Below are 12,839 nucleotides of genomic sequence, written 5' to 3'. Positions count from 1 at the left end.
TCTTACTGATTCGATTTTAGGAATATATAACGTAGGATTTGTCACTGCATTTCTCTTACATTGATATTGGTCATCAATTAACAAGTTATCTTTTAGGAATAGTGGAAAGTCGGTGCACATTTTTGATCTTTTCCTTTGTCTAAAGTAGATTCATTTTTTTTGTATAGTCATTCTGTATCCTGTATGACCCGAAATAACTATTTATTTCTGCAAATTGTCAAAGCTTCTTGTCAGTTTTGGCTAGCAACCTATGGAATATGTAGATGTATAGCTGTTGAGAAACATTGTACCATGAGAATGAGAATCTGAATATGTTTTAAAGTAGGTGATCGATTCATCTCATAAATTAACTTTTGTTTGCAATTTTTTAAAGTATGTTTGACTTTGGGGATATTCGAAGGAGACGATAGTAGGGAGTCGTTTCTTTGTTACAAAGTTTTCTTGTCCTCTGTGTATAGTGCATGCATGGGTCCTTCATACCATTCCAATTTTTGTCCCCTTATATTCCAATAAATTACTTTTATTTAAAAGAGGTGACTTGACCAAGCCCACCATCCTTTCCTTCATTATTTTTTTACTACCTTCCCTTCCAGTATTTCTATAATAATTGGTTGATTCCCCAATTTTTTATTCAACTCAGCTTCTGTTTCCCTTAGAGCTTTATGCTTCAGTCTGCCTTTTTTTTAGCTCTCAATTTCCCGACTACTATAATCGTATGCCCAAGTTAAGTTCCAAGTCATATGCTGAGTAATGACTCTACCTATTTCCTCACTAACATTTCCTGGAAGGTCGCCCGAGGGTTTTGATGCCAGAGCCACCCTTGAAGGGGAGGCAACAAACTCGATTCCTTTGGTTGGACTTCACTCCATTACTATTTCACCATCCTTAGTTCCATTGATTATCATTTCCTTTTCATTGCTTTTATCTTCTTGCAGGATGGGAGTTTCTTCCACCTCGTGTGGGGAGCTAAGAATGTTAAAAGGGTTAGAGGAGGAAGGAGGTGCGATATTACCCAGAGTTCCTTGAGTTTTTTTTAGATGCTCCTTTACCTTTTATACCTTACTTTTGCTTCTACCATTGTTCCTCCTAGGGGAGTTGAGATATCCACGTGGTTTTTCCCAACTTTAGAAAGTATCTTGCAAAGTGACCATAGCCATGATAGTGTCGACATTTAAAAGGGATTTGTTCATAATCCAAAATTTCTCTATGCTTCCATTCTCCCGAGTTTAAGATAATCTTCATTGGTAAGCCTTTTTCCAAATCAACTTCCACACATATTTTAGCACAGGAAAATTGGGAACCCTTAGGTTCATATTTATCCAAATACTTTGCCAGACCATTGCCAATAGCCCTGAAGAAATCATCGCTCCAATAAGAGATGGGAAGCCTAGGGAGCTTGACCCAAACCAGAATAGCAGTGGGAATGTCTTCATCCGAATTGAAATCCAATGTCCATTTGTTCAAATACATACCTCTTGATCTAAAGAAATAGGCATGTTTCGAAACACAACATGTCGATCTTCTTTGAATTCGAACAAGATTACGAAGAATCTATTTCCCACAGTGGATAGAGGAATCTCTCCTTTCATCATAGATTTCCAAGCCTTGCTCATCCAAAATTCCATAGACTTAGGGGATGGCCACATACTAGTGAACCTTCCAATAAGAGCATGTTCTGGATAACCTAAGGAATTTTTTCGGGCACCATCTAACACGGTGACATTTTTTACTTCAACGTTTCGCTTGACAAACTTGGACGGGGCCTCCGTCGGATGCGGATGCTTGAAAAGAGAATCTGCCATGACTTGAAAAGCAGCATCATCAGAGGAGACAATGAGGGGCAGAGGGGGAGCAACCCCCTCCACGGAAGCCATTGGAAAAATGAAGAAAGACATAGAATCGAGACGGAAGCAGAGGTGGCAACAACCCTAGCTCCAATATCCTATTCAATTTTCTTGTTAGTAATAACGTCATAAAAAAATAAAAATAAAAATAAAAACAATGTAATCACAATAATGGCACCAATAAGTAATAAAAATTATGCCCTTGGTTTCGTATGAGAAATGTGAAAATATTTAATATTTGCCCAATCATAGCATCCAAGATCATTGATTATGAGCTTCCAAAGACGTGGCTTGGGCAAAATTAAAAATATGTTCAATCCTTATAAATTAGGTATATTTAAAATTTCTCCAAAGCCTTGTTTCTTTAAAAATACCTGATTATAAGAGAATCTTCAACAAAAATTTTGATTAAGTTTATGTTATTTTTATTTATTATTATGGCTTCATCGAAATGCTTAAACCTTCCTTTGTGAATTATTGTCCAATTCTAAAGGGTTAATATCGCTATAATGTATTTGTACTAATTTTTAGAGTTTTAAAAGGGAATGCCTAGTAAGGAATCTTGGCTAATAATCATGGTTTAATTTTTTTTATGAAAAGTCCAGTGTTATAAAAAATTAAAAAATCTCCAAACCGAAATGCTTGTTTGGATGCTCTTTCGTCTCCAATAATTGGGACGGAACTCCCATGGATCCCCAATATGAGTTTAGATGCTTGCGAAGATTTGCAGTTTGCCCGTGAAAAGAAAACTCCAAAAGGTCGCATTAAAAATACTCCATTTTTAAGTGGAGGCCCTCCCCTAAAGCAATGAAAATGTTAAAAGTTTCAAATTTTACAAATCGTCGAAGTTTGAAATTCCAACCGTGAAGAAAGCCTTCTGGGCCCCTTGGAACGTTGAATGAAATTTCTTAGGCTTTGGCACTTACCAGGCGGCTTGGATCGTTGAATAATAGTTCTGAGGGTCTTGGATTTTGTATAGCAGTTCCTAGGGTTTCGGATCAAGTTTCACTTTAATTTTTCTCATCGCTTCAGCAAATTGAGTCCATCTGTGTTGAACAACAGTTCCTAGGGTTTCGGATCAAATTTCACTCTAATTTTTCTCATCGACTCCAGCAAATTGAGGGCATCAAGTTACGGGATCCGCTGGGCCGCTTGGATCGTTGAACAACCGCTCTTAGCTCTCAGAGACGGAACGCTATCTTCATCTTGGGTTCGATTAGAATGGAGGCAGTGCATGAAACATAGCAGGTTTTCATAAACCACAGGGGACCCGACACCAAAAATAACCTTGCGGTCCTCATCCACCGTGAACTACACGCTATGGGTTGAACGTCTTTCTGGACATGGAGGAACTTCGCACTGGATATGCTATCTGCCCTGCAATCCGAAGAGCCATTGCCAGTGCCTCCATTCATGTTGCGATTTTTTGAGTTACGTCCGTGCTTGGATGAACTGCGTTGGATTTTGAGATCATCTCATGAGCGCACGATTATACCTGTGTTCTGTGACGTTGAGCCTCGTCATCTTCGAGACACTGGTAGGGGGCCTTACGCCGCCGCCTTCCAAAAACATGAAGCCAAAGGCAAAGTCACCACCGAAGTCGTGGAGGAATGGAAGGGAGCACTCAAGGAAGCCGCAGAAATTTCTGGTCTCGTATTCCAAACCGATAACAGGTGAATATATCTCATATTTCTTTGAATATATCTCATTTTTTTTTTTTAATTCAGATTTCTGTCATCTATAGTTTGAATTTTTGAATACATATTTTTGTGATTTATGATGAATTTTTTGAATTCAGATTTCTGTAATTTATATTATGAATGTTATAATATCCATATCATACTATAATTTAGTTTGATCCATATTATACTATAATTTGTTTTTTTATTTTGTCTGGAGATAAAGTAGATAATTCGAAACTCATCTGACTTAAAAATTCTTTATATAATTTTTTAAAAAAAAATTCCCCTCAACATCTAATATTATTTATTTTTCATATCTAATTACTTATTTTTCATATAAAGTACTTGATATGCGAGTTTGCTCTCAGTTTTTTTATGTTAAAGCTGATCATGACTGTAAACATTTTGTTGGCAGTAATTATGCCAAGTTTTTGGAGGATATTGTGCAACGTGTGTTAAAAGAGGTGAAATATGAGAGCTTAGAGGTCACTGCATGCCCAGTTGGGCTGGACCAAGCTTTGGAGGATTTTGAAAATAAAATTCCTACACAGAGCGTCATAAATGTAACGGTAGTAGGGATTGTGGGAATAGGTGGAGTGGGGAAGTCAACTCTGTCTAAACATTTTTTCAATAAGAGACGTTCAGATTTTAGCAGGTCTTGTTATTTATCTAACGTGGGAGAAAGAGAAGATTTATCATCTTTGCAGAGGCAGCTGTTTAGTGATCTGGTGGGTATCTATGTGGACATTCTGAGTCCGGAACGCGGCAGGACGATGCTACGAAAGAGTCTTGCAGGGTTAAAAGTTCTGATTGTTGTGGACGATGTGAATGATGGAGAGAAATTGAAAAGCCTCCTAGTTACTGACATGTTGGGACCCGGTAGTCTCATCCTCATCACATGTCGTGATAAGATGATAATCAGAGGCTTCCCTGCAAATACCTTGCCGTATAATGTAAAGCCATTGACCAGAAAATATGCAAGAGAGCTCTTCTGCCGTCATGCTTTTCTTCAATCGAAACCATTTGAGGGATATGAAGATATAGTGAAGGAGTTTTTGGAAATTTGTGGCGGATTACCTTTAAGCTTAAAAGTATTGGGGGAACAAGTTGCCGGGAGGCTTGACAGATGTTGGGTATTTTTGAATGGAGAAAATACCAAAAACCAATTAAATATTCACCACAGAGACGATGCTCTGTTTAGTCTATCCAAGATCTTTTGACAGGGAACCTCTTAAAACCAAAATGACTCAGAAGACACCATTACACAGTCACAAAGCATTTCTATTAATTAAAAACAAACATTCTGTTACATATTTCTTCCTCTGTGCAAAGAGGGAATCTCAAAAAAAACTCTGCTGCTCTCACAGATTTTCCACTGCTGTGGAGATTACATAAACAGTCCTCTGTTCTTCAATGGAAAGAGGAAAACATTACATCCTTGTTTTTCTTTGGATATTTCGCACTGCTGTGCACCAAAAAAAAAAAACGCTATCGCAACTCTGCGCAGCCACCACACCATTACGTTAAAAAAAAATTGTGCGCAGGCACAATACCCATATAAAAAAAACTGCTGCACGTTGACCACAATAACAATATATAAAAAAAAACATATATATTAAAAAACATATAAAACTATATGCCCATAACCATATTAAAGGGCCTTCACCAAAAACTACGAACAACACTTAATATTCATTAATTCTTCCATCCGACAGTCAAACCAAAGACTTCCATTCCACGCAAAAAATTGATTTGACGCGGGCGGTTTGCATCTTCGGGAAATCAACAGCTGAGATCACGCGCCCAGATCACTTGGCTGATCCAACGAGGTTCGGGAGCCAACTTCGGGCAAACCAAACAGACTTTAACGTCCGGGGAGCAGGCGGATTTGGTGTTGTACAGGGGACGCGTGGCGCGTCCTGATTGTGTCGGGGCCCCTCCTGCTCGTACAGTCTTTGGAGAATGGCGGTGCGGGGAGACCGGGGTGGTTTTCCAAAACCACCGCGCTGTTGAAATTAATAATTTAACACTCCCCTTTAATTTTAACAGCCACGCTTTCGGTCATTCCCAAGCATTTTCTCAAAAATTCGAAACTCTTCTGAACCAGTGGCTTTGTCAAGATGTCTGCAACCTGTTCCTGGGTCCTGCAATGTTCTAGGACGATTTCGCCATTGTTCACCAGTTCTCTGATGTAGTGAAACCTTGTATCGATGTGTTTCGTTCTCTTATGAAACACTGAATTCTTTGACAAAGCAATAGCTGAGCTATTGTCACAAAAGACCACTGTTGCTTTTGCCTGCTCTTGGCCTAAGCTTCTCAACATCCTTCTCATCCATACTGCCTGGCATGCTGCTGTTGTGGCTGCCACATATTATGCCTCTGCTGTAGACAATGCTACTATGGACTGCTTCTTAGAAGCCCATGAGATGGCTCCTGAACCCATATTAAAAACATAACCGGAAGTGCTCTTCCGATAATCTACACTTCCAGCCCAATCGCTATCTGTGTACCCAACCAAATCTGAATGTTCTGAGGCATGATATAGAATTCCAAACATTTTGGTACCTTTGACATACTTCAAAATTCTCTTTGCTGCCTGCCAATGTACCTCCTTTGGCCTCTCCATAAATCTGGAAATCAAACTAACAGCATACATTAAATCAGGCCTAGTTGTTGTTAAATACATAAGGCTGCCCACAATGCTTTTATACAAGCTAGGATCAAAATCCTTGCTGCTGTCCTCTCTGCTGAGCTTTAATCCCATCACTGTGGGAGTGATTGCTACCTTGCATTCTTCCATCTTAAATCTGCCCAAAACTTGATTTACATATCTTGCTTGAGATATAAAAATTCCTTTTTCATTTTGATCTACTTCTATGCCTAAGAAGTATCTCAACAAACCCATGTCAGTCATTTCAAATTCATCCTTCATGACTGATTTAAAATTCTCAATAAGATAAATATCATTGCCTGTAAAAATAACATCATCAACATACAAGACAACAATCAAAATTTTACCATCCTTTTCTTTGATGTAGACTGTGGGTTCTCCTTCACATTTGTCAAATTCATTATCCAAGAGATATGAATCTATCCTGCTGTACCATGCTCTTGGCGCTTGCTTCAGCCCATAAAGAGCTTTCTTCAATTTGCACACTTTGTGCTCTTCACCTTTCTTCTCATATCCGAGAGGCTGTTCCACATAAACCTCTTTCATTAACACTCCATTTAGGAATGCTGACTTCACGTCCATTTGGTAGACTTTCCATTTGTTTTGTGCTGCTATGGACAGCATTGCTCTCACGGTTTCCATTCTTGCAACCGGGGCGAAAGTCTCCTCATAATCTCTCCCATACTGCTGCTTGTAACCTTTGACAACCAGCCTTGCTTTATGCCTTTCAATCTTGCCTTCAGCATTGCTCTTGGTCTTGTAGACCCATTTCACACCAATGACTTCTTTGCCTTTTGGTAGCTCAACCAAATCCCATGTTTTGTTTCTCTCTATGGCATTGATCTCATCATCCATAGCTTCTATCCATTTCCTATCTTTAATTGCATCCTCGAAATGAATAGGATCATCAACATGACAATACAAGGCAAATAAGGAATTCATTCCTTCATCATAAATGTCACTTAGATTTCTAAACTTCTTACCTCTTTCATTTGGTGTGCAAGTGCTTGAAGATGCACTTGAATTTCCTCCTTGTGGCGTGCTTGGAGAAGCACTCTCATTGATCCTCAATGGTGTACCTTGCTATTCTTGTGTTGGTGCTGCTGTTTGGGGATTCATTTCAGCCACTTCCTCTTCATCTTCATCATGAGGCAAACAGCTTTTAATGTTCACTGTTTTCTCTATGCTTCCATCCCAAGCTTCCTCCTCAATGAATTGAACATCCCTGCTGACAAAGAACTTCTTGGTAGATGAGATGTACAGCCTGTAGGCTTTGGATACATCACTGTATCCAACAAGGATACACTTCTCCCCTTTGCTGTCCAACTTCCTCCTTCGCTGATCTGGTATGTGTGCATAGGCCACACATCCAAAAACTCTCATGTGGGTGACTCCTTGCTTTCTTCCACTCCATGCCTCTTCTGGCACTTTGTTCATGACTGCTTTTGTAGGACACCTGTTCAAAATATAAACTGCACAATGTACAGCTTCAGCCCAATACTCATTTGGCAGATGCTTTGCCTTTAGCATGCTCCTTGCCATATCCATGATGGTCCTGTTCTTCCTTTCAGCAACTCCATTTTGCTGTGGGGTGTACCGAGTTGTAAACTGTTTATGAATTCCATTTTCTCTACAAAACTTTAGGAATTCATTGGAGATATACTCACCTCCTCTATCAGTTCTCAAGACTTTTATATGCAACCCGCTTTGGTTCTCCACAAGTGCTTTGAAATTTTGGAATTTCTCAAACACTTCACTTTTGTTTTTAAGGAAATATGCCCAAGTTTTTCTTGTAAAGTCATCAATGAATGTTAAGAAATATAGGCTGCCTGCTAATGATGGAGCTTGCATTGGTCCACACAAATCTGAGTGGATAATCTCTAGGGGTGCCTTTGCCCTTATGCTTTTCCCTGATGGAAAACTTTCTCTATGTTGTTTGCCTAATATACAACCTTCACAAAGGCTGTCCGGCTTCTCTATCAATGGTAATCCTCTTACCATTCCTTTTCTGCTTAATAGATTTAGACCTCCAAAATTTAGATGCCCGAATCTCAAGTGCCATAACCAGTTCTCATCCTTTGGCATGTTTTGGAAGGCCTCTTGGGTGACTGCTGCCATTTCCTTCTTGTTCTTCAAGTCTGCCCGGATCCGGAGAGGGAACATCCTGTTCCTTGTCATTTTCACTTCAGCAATGCATCTTTTGCTGGGTGGTATATCCATGATGGTGCACACATCATTTACAAAGTAAACATTGTAACCCTTTTGGACAAGCTATCCAATACTCAAGAGGTTACATCTCATTCCGGGGACATAGTAGACATCTGCTATGGTTTTCCTTTCTCCTTGTTTTGTAAATATTTTTACCTCCCCTTTTCCCATAACAGAGACTTTGCTATCAGTTCCTAGTGTGACTTCTGATTTCAAGTTTTGATTTAAGGCTGAGAAGAGGGCAATGTTTCCTGTCATATGGTTGCTGCAACCTGAGTCTAAAAACCATATGTCTTCACTATGTGTTTCAGCCATGTTACAAGCTAACAGGACATTTTCTTGACTGCCGTTTTCTCTTGTAACATTTGCATTTTGTCTACTGTTCATATCATGCTGTTTCTTTCTACAATCACTTGCATAATGTCCATACTTTTTGCAATAATAGCATTGAACATTAGATTTATCATACCTTTGTCCTTGAGCATGATACTATTCTCTTTGTTGGCTGCTGCCTTGACCTTGGTTCTGATTTGGATTGCTGCCTCTTCCTTGTGCATTTGATGGGCTGTTCCTTCCTCCTCTGTTCTAGCTTCTGCCTCTTCCTCTTCGGTTTCCTCTTCCTTGACCTCTTCCTCTTCCAAAGGACATCTGGGTCTTGAAGGCTTGCTCAAGAGATGAGTTTTCATTCCTACTCAACCTCTGCTCATGTGTTATCAGTGATGCATGTAGCTCATCAACTGAATAGTTTGAGAGATCCTTTGTCTCTTCAATGGTGGTGACTATGGCATCAAACCTTGAGGGTAAGACCCTCAATATTTTCTCCACAATCCTTCTGTCTTCAATGGTTTCTCCATGAGTTCTCATTTGTGTGATTACACCAATCACATGAGTGAAGAATGAGTCAATGTTATCTGACTCCTTCATGCACAGGTTCTCAAAATCCTTCCTCAGCAATTGTAGTTTTGCTGTCTTCACTCTCTCCATGCCTTGATAGGTTGTCTTGAGGGTTTGCCATGCTTCATTGGCTATCTTAGCTGCTGCTAACCTTGGAAACATACTCTGGTCTACTGTTAGATACAACGACACACGGGCTTTTGAATCTTTCTTCCTATTGCTCTTCAGCAGATCTCTCTCTGCTGGAGTTAATCTATTAAACTCAGTTTCATCTGCTGGTTCTTCAAAACCTTCCTCAACTATTTCCCATAAATCTTGAGAGGCAAACAAGGCTGTCATAGTTATTGACCAGTAGTCATAGTTCTTCCCATTAAACTGTGGGAGCTGGGTATTAAACATACCCATACCAGTGCTTGTGCTGGCCATTCCTTGCATTCTTATCTATGCCACTAAATCCTTGACTGTGTGTTTTAAAACAACTGACTGCTTCAACAGTAACAAACAAGATAGCTATGAAGAATACCTGAATCCTTCGTTGTCTGAGTCTTCTGTCTGCCTGAGAAGTTTTGCTGCAGCAACAACCTTCTCCCTTCAGCTTCTTTAACTTCTTTAAAGAGCCTGAGCCTGCTCTAATACCACTGTTGGATATTTTTGAATGGAGAAAATACCAAAAACCAATTAAATATTCACCACAAAGACGATGCTTTGTTTACTCTGTCCAAGATCTTTTGACAGGGAACCTCTTAAAACCAAAATGACTCAGAAGACACCATTACACAGTCACAAAGCATTTCTATTAATTAAAAACAAACATTCTGTTACATATTTCTTCCTCTGTGCAAAGAGGGAATCTCAAAAAAAACTCTGCTGCTCTCACAGATTTTCCACTGCTGTGGAGATTACATAAACAGTCCTTTGTTCTTCAATGGAAAGAGGAAAACATTACATCCCTATTTTTCTTTGGATATTTCGCACTGCTGTGCACCAAAAAAAAAAAAAAAACGCTATCGCAACTCTGCGCAACCACCACACCATTACGTTAAAAAAAATTGTGCGCAGGCACAATACCCATATAAAAAAAACTGCCGCACGTTGACCACAATAACAATATATAAAAAAAAACATATATATTAAAAAACATATAAAACTATATGCCCATAACCATATTAAAGGGCCTTCACCAAAAACTACGAACAACACTTAATATTCATTAATTCTTCCATCCGGCGGTCAAACCAAAAACTTCCATTCCACGCAAAAAATTGATTTGACGCGGGCGGTATGCATCTTCGGGAAATCAACGGCTGAGATCGCGCGCCCAGATCACTTGGCTGATCCAACGAGGTTCGGGAGCCAACTTCGGGCAAACCAAACGGACTTTAACGTCCGGGGAGCAGGCGGATTTGGTGTTGTACAGGGGACGCGTGGCGCGTCCTGATTGTGTCGGGGCCCCTCCTGCTCGTACAGTGTTTGGAGAATGGCGGTGCGGGGAGACCGGGGTAGTTTTCCAAAACCACCGCGCTGTTGAAATTAATAATTTAACAACAGAAGGTACTAGAGGCGGAAGTTGGAAAGGTTCTCTCAAGGACTGCCATTCCCGGAAGCAGATTCTGTAATAAACACACTAAAATGGAGCTATAGAGCTTTGAACATGGAAGAGAAGGAGATGTTTTTGGACATCGGTTGTTTCTTTGCAGGGGAAGACAGAGAACTAGCTATTCGAGCATTGGAGGGATTAGGCTTTATTGACGATGTCCGGGATTGCATTGAACGACTCAGTCAAAAATGCCTCATGGAGTTTGATGGTCCCGTGCAGTATGAAAATGAAGATTGCATAAGCTACGAGCCTAGGTACAGGTCCGATATGGGGTATTACCTACCGGCCGAATCATTACCATATTGGAGTCCTAGAATTGGGATGCAAAATCAAGCCAGGGAATTGGCCAGAGATATTGTGAGAGAAGAATTTCGCTCAATGCACAAACCATTACGGCTTTGTTGCCCAACCGATATTGTAAACAGCTTGTCGCAGGTACGCATGTTTGGTCTCTTATTCAATTTTTAATTCTGAGAAAAACAATTTCAGATCATAAGTTTTATTTTGAATTTGATATTTGTGATTGCCAGGACGGATCAGAATTATGTCTAATACGAGGCATTCGCATCCCTAAAGGTCAGAATCCGCCTCAACTCCCAATGGACATAAACATTACGGGTGTACGTCTTCTGGTTGTTGAACATCACATAGACCTGCAGTCGCTCTTTGGTTCGGTTACCTCCGCGGATTTGGTTTGGCTACGCTTACGCAATTGCGCATTCACCTCCATTCGTTCTGCCATATCACTGCGAGGTTTAAGAGTTTTGGAACTTCAGCGTTTCGGTCACGAGGGTTTAGAAGAGTTTTTCAGTAGTATCGATGAAGTAAGTATATATAAACGGTAGTCACAAGTAAGCATATTCATGTATTCGGTTAAGAAGGATTTTTATTTCAATTTAAGTGGGCTGAACATTTGAACATTTGAACATTTGTCAAATTTTTTTAATTGAAGTTTAGATTGATTTCTAAGGAATATGATTCGCATATGCTTTGTCTCTGAATGTTGAATGCTTAATGCTTATCACTAGTGTGTTAGAGAATTTGTTAGGTTGCATTGACTTTTAAAAAATCTTCAATTTCTTAAAAATTTTCAAAACATACTTAATTTTAAAAAAACTGCTTTATATCTTGATTATAATAATATTTTATAAAATATAGACACAAATAAAGCATTTAGCTATATCAACCGCATCATATTTTTAACTTAATTGTAATAATTAATAAATTACTTTCATTGCAATTTCGTTGGGAATATAGTCAGTTCGTGATAATTAACACATTACTTTCATTGCAGTTTCCTTCGGACTTGCGTGAGTTAAATGTTGGTGCGGAGAACTCCTTTTTATCTGCATTTACTTACAGTTGGAGGCAACTGGATAATCTTCAAGCCGCAAAGAAAACCAAATCATCCGATAAAGATGTATCTAGATGGTTTCCATCTTTTTCCCGTTTTCTAGAACGGACGGGAACCTTTATGACAAACTTGAATAAGAGGGTGTTGAAAAGAATCCCATTGGAATTGCTTCCAATTGATTTTTCCGATCTGAGAAACCTAGGACATTTAGATTTATCCGGCTACAGTTATTTAACTCATCTGCCAGAGTCTTTCTCTAAGTTATTGCATCTTGAATATCTAGCATTCAGAGACTGCAGTGATCTATTGATCCCAACTCATATTTTGGGAAAAATTTCCACACTTGAGTATATCGACTTCAAACGCTGTGCAAAATTGGCACACTTGCCAGTGGGAATCACATCTCAAAGGCACTTAAGATATCTTAATTTACTAAACACTTTGGTAGAAGAATTGTCTGGGAACATAGGGCTACTGGACAAGCTAGAACAACTAAAAATAGGCAGCCTACTGTTACAAGAGTTGCCATGTTTTGTGACCGATTTGATGGGCTTGAAAGAGTTGATTCTCTACAAATGCGCCCATTTAC

The 12,839-nt window shown here is 39.4% G+C and overlaps 2 protein-coding genes and 1 non-coding gene across 3 annotated transcripts; 2 read left to right on the top strand and 1 right to left on the bottom strand.

The window, feature by feature from the left end:
- Window positions 1–1,999: 1,999 nt before the first annotated feature.
- On the bottom strand, window positions 2,000–2,142 carry LOC149213486 (small nucleolar RNA snoR2/U65). The gene has a single exon (XR_016251327.1). It is a non-coding gene; the product is annotated as a small nucleolar RNA snoR2/U65 (small nucleolar RNA).
- A 711-nt stretch (window positions 2,143–2,853) lies between these two features.
- LOC149213485 (TMV resistance protein N-like) lies at window positions 2,854–4,746 on the top strand. The gene is made up of 2 exons (XM_089389044.1): window positions 2,854–3,517; window positions 3,942–4,746. Exons 1-2 carry the CDS (start codon window positions 3,210–3,212, stop codon window positions 4,744–4,746), a joined length of 1,113 nt encoding a protein of 370 aa, XP_089245170.1. The 5' UTR covers window positions 2,854–3,209.
- Window positions 4,747–10,931: 6,185 nt separating this feature from the next.
- On the top strand, window positions 10,932–11,741 carry LOC149213484 (uncharacterized). Its single transcript, XM_089389043.1, has 2 exons — window positions 10,932–11,331; window positions 11,427–11,741. Exons 1-2 carry the CDS (start codon window positions 10,951–10,953, stop codon window positions 11,739–11,741), a joined length of 696 nt encoding a protein of 231 aa, XP_089245169.1. The 5' UTR covers window positions 10,932–10,950.
- Window positions 11,742–12,839: the final 1,098 nt, after the last annotated feature.

Source organism: Pinus tabuliformis, chromosome 1_1 (genome assembly GCF_031772625.1).
Source record: "Pinus tabuliformis cultivar Carrire ecotype Pingquan chromosome 1_1, CPIR1, whole genome shotgun sequence".
NCBI lineage: Eukaryota > Viridiplantae > Streptophyta > Pinopsida > Pinales > Pinaceae > Pinus > Pinus tabuliformis.
The sequence above is the reverse complement of the archived record's forward strand: the minus strand, read 5'-3'. Positions and strand labels throughout refer to the sequence as shown.

Bases quoted from the DNA above. Each gene is read 5' to 3' on its own strand.
- LOC149213484 (XM_089389043.1), top strand. From the start codon at position 10,951: ATGGAAGAGAAGGAGATGTTTTTGGACATCGGTTGTTTCTTTGCAGGG. The intron at 11,332-11,426 runs GTACGCATGTTT...TGTGATTGCCAG, and splicing joins TTGTAAACAGCTTGTCGCAG to GACGGATCAGAATTATGTCT.
- LOC149213485 (XM_089389044.1), top strand. From the start codon at position 3,210: ATGCTATCTGCCCTGCAATCCGAAGAGCCATTGCCAGTGCCTCCATTC. The intron at 3,518-3,941 runs GTGAATATATCT...TTTTGTTGGCAG, and splicing joins GTATTCCAAACCGATAACAG to TAATTATGCCAAGTTTTTGG.